This window comes from Leguminivora glycinivorella, chromosome 11 (genome assembly GCF_023078275.1).
Source record: "Leguminivora glycinivorella isolate SPB_JAAS2020 chromosome 11, LegGlyc_1.1, whole genome shotgun sequence".
Taxonomy (NCBI): Eukaryota; Metazoa; Arthropoda; class Insecta; order Lepidoptera; family Tortricidae; genus Leguminivora; species Leguminivora glycinivorella.
Window position 1 is genome coordinate 5,887,524 of NC_062981.1, and position 2,797 is coordinate 5,890,320.

A 2,797-nucleotide genomic window follows, 5' to 3' on the forward strand; every position below is an offset into this window, starting at 1 on the left:
AATTTGTCATTCATTACTTAACATAAGGTAACCTGTTACTGGACAAATAGTGTACCTACCTACATACCTTTACTTTATAGAAATAGATTGAGCGCAACGCCAACAAACTGCTCCGCAGTTTGGCGAAACATTAATGCAAGGTACCCAAATTGTAATTTTTGATAAAACAATAAAAAAAAAAAAAGATAATTAAAATAAATGGATTTTATCAATAAGACGATCTCTTCCATCGTTTGTCGCATTGAAAACTTACCTTGTAAATAAAGCATGTTACTCATTAAAAGAATTATTTGGTGACACAAACAGTGTAGATGAATAACTTTACCGGCAAAGACAGGCTTAAGAAAAACCCATACATCAATCCATACAATTTGGCTTATGCCAGTGATACATGTTATCTTATAAGTTAGTGTTAAGTAAGAAAACATTGTTGCTATGCCCTTACAGGGCTCATGTGGAACTGTAATAATCTTAAGAACTGTATACTAACATGAGTGCGATAAACAAATTGAAACTTGTATCAAGAAAGTGGCCCTTCACTATTCTTGTATTGCTACGCCTAAGGCGTAGCGGCTCTACGCACTTGCTACGATTTCTTGAAACTGATGCTACTAAGCAAGGACGGTATAATACGGGACAAGACAAAGCCCATACAAAAAAGCGTACCCCTGAAATGTATGGGCCTTTTAAGCTTAAAATGGCAATGGCAACCCTGGCTGTCAAACGATAAGCAGCTGATTTTGCTAGGTCCCTTTGAAATAATTATTTTTTAAGCATATTTTAAGTATTAATTAGTATTTAAAGCGTGAAATTAGTATATTTAACATTAAGTTTTGTATAAATATAAGTAGTGAAGTGCTTTAGTGACGTTTACAAGTGTCTTTGATGTCTCAGGTTTGTAGCCGTTATAGGTTATAAATTTGAAATATCTGTTCGCCTTTGTACACTTTCTGAGTCTTATTACCACTAGTTAGTACCGATTGTGTTTCTTTTTCAGTGTTAATCATTGTACAAGGCTAGAACAAGTGTAGGCATAGTGAAACGTCACTATTTCATGTAAGTAACCGCTGAGCTTGAGTAGGCAATTCCTTGCTTTGTTTTGTTTTTAATTCTTTTAAAAACCCATTTACAATGCAAACACGCAGAGCAGCTGCCGCCGCTGCAGCAGCGGCTCTCCAGCAGGAGCCTGAGAAGTGTGATAAGCTCCAACTTACCTTGCTGGAATTAAAACAATCCAAGGAGTTTAGTGCTCAATTGCTCAGTGAAAGAGAAGACAGTGAGAAGGAGCTATTATTGATAATTGATAAAAACGATAAGTTAAAAAAGGAACTGTGTACACTAGAGAGTGATTTTAATAATGTAAACTCGGAGCGGGCCCGGCTTCAGGAGACGGTTGACAGGTTTATGGAGTGTAATGCTGCATATGAACAGGCCCTGAAAGACATCGACTCATTGGAGAGAGCACTGCACGACGCCCACGAACACATCTACGAGCTACGGGAGGCCCAAAACCAAGCAGCTGCGGCACACACTCAGACCTTGTTCGAGGAACTGGTCCGGCCTGCATCTCAGTTGGTTACCGCAGCAATTGAAAACCCTTCAGTAACTACAGACTTAACCAATGATGCCACTACACCAAGGTTAGTAAATTGCAGCGGAAACAAACTAAAGAAGTATATAAAATTAAATAAACTGATCAAAAAAAATCAAAAGATGTCAAAAATTAATAAATTGTTTTTTAAAAAATTGAGATTTTGTAAAGTTAATATAAGTTTAGTAGATAAGTTAGATTTGTATACAGCTCAGTTAGAACACAGTAGATTACAGTATGAAACTGACACACAGGCATTAAAGTTAAAAATTCAAAGCCTAGAGGATTCAATAAAATCTTTAGATGTGATAAATGAGAGTTCAAAAAAGTTATTAGTGAATATTCTTTAGCCATGGATGATTTAATATCCCAGATTAAGCATAATTCAGAGCGGTTTGAGTCGTTGACAAATGCCCAGGCATGTGCATGTAAGCAAGTGACTGGAGATTTGTCGACCAGTGCGCTTGACCCAAGCCTGTGTGACAGTTTACCGCAGGGGCAAATGAATGATAATGGCCCCTTCCACACTTCACAACAAAGCACACCTAAACCTAATGTTGTTATGTACTGTGATGAGATTGGGAGCAATATGAGCTCATTTTTAAATTTTTACTTAAAGGGACTTAGTACAATCAATAACTGTCTGCCTCATAGCAGCTTTGAAAATATCATTAAACAAATTTTAAACGACAGTAATATCAATAGTAAGACAACACTGCTTATCTTTATGGGGAATAGGGGTAATGTAAACAAAAATAATTTAGTAAAATATTATGAACAATTAAACTCATTGGCAGTGCATGAAATTATTTTCTTTACATTCCCCTATTGTAACCAGATGTCAGAGGCAGAAAAAAAGAAAATAACACTAGACATAAGTTGAATGTAGCTTTATATAATCTTTGTACATATAGTAGTAAGGTTAGCATAATTGACACTAACAAATTTGTTAGTAAATACCATATGCCTATGGTGTTTTTGACTAAAGGTAAATGTTACCTTTCAAATTATTATAAAAGACAAATAGCTTTATCGCTATCCTATTTATTTGACATTTCTGCCAAGAATTTGGCAGACAACTCTGCTCCTATTGAGCAGCAAAGTATGAACTTGGAATTGGTTCCAGTCATAACCAATGATTTAAACTAGCTTCTAAGACAAAAGATTCTGTCTCTGGCAATTTAATTTTAAGTAACTATAAGAATC

General features: G+C 35.6%; 1 protein-coding gene across 1 annotated transcript; it reads left to right on the top strand.

Annotated features, from left to right (window-relative positions):
• The first annotated feature begins 709 nt into the window (after positions 1–709).
• LOC125231401 lies at positions 710–2,467 on the top strand. Its single transcript, XM_048136848.1, has 2 exons — positions 710–894; positions 998–2,467. Exon 2 carries the CDS (start codon positions 1,132–1,134, stop codon positions 1,939–1,941), a length of 810 nt encoding a protein of 269 aa, XP_047992805.1. The 5' UTR covers positions 710–894; positions 998–1,131; the 3' UTR covers positions 1,942–2,467.
• The last annotated feature ends 330 nt before the right edge of the window (positions 2,468–2,797 follow it).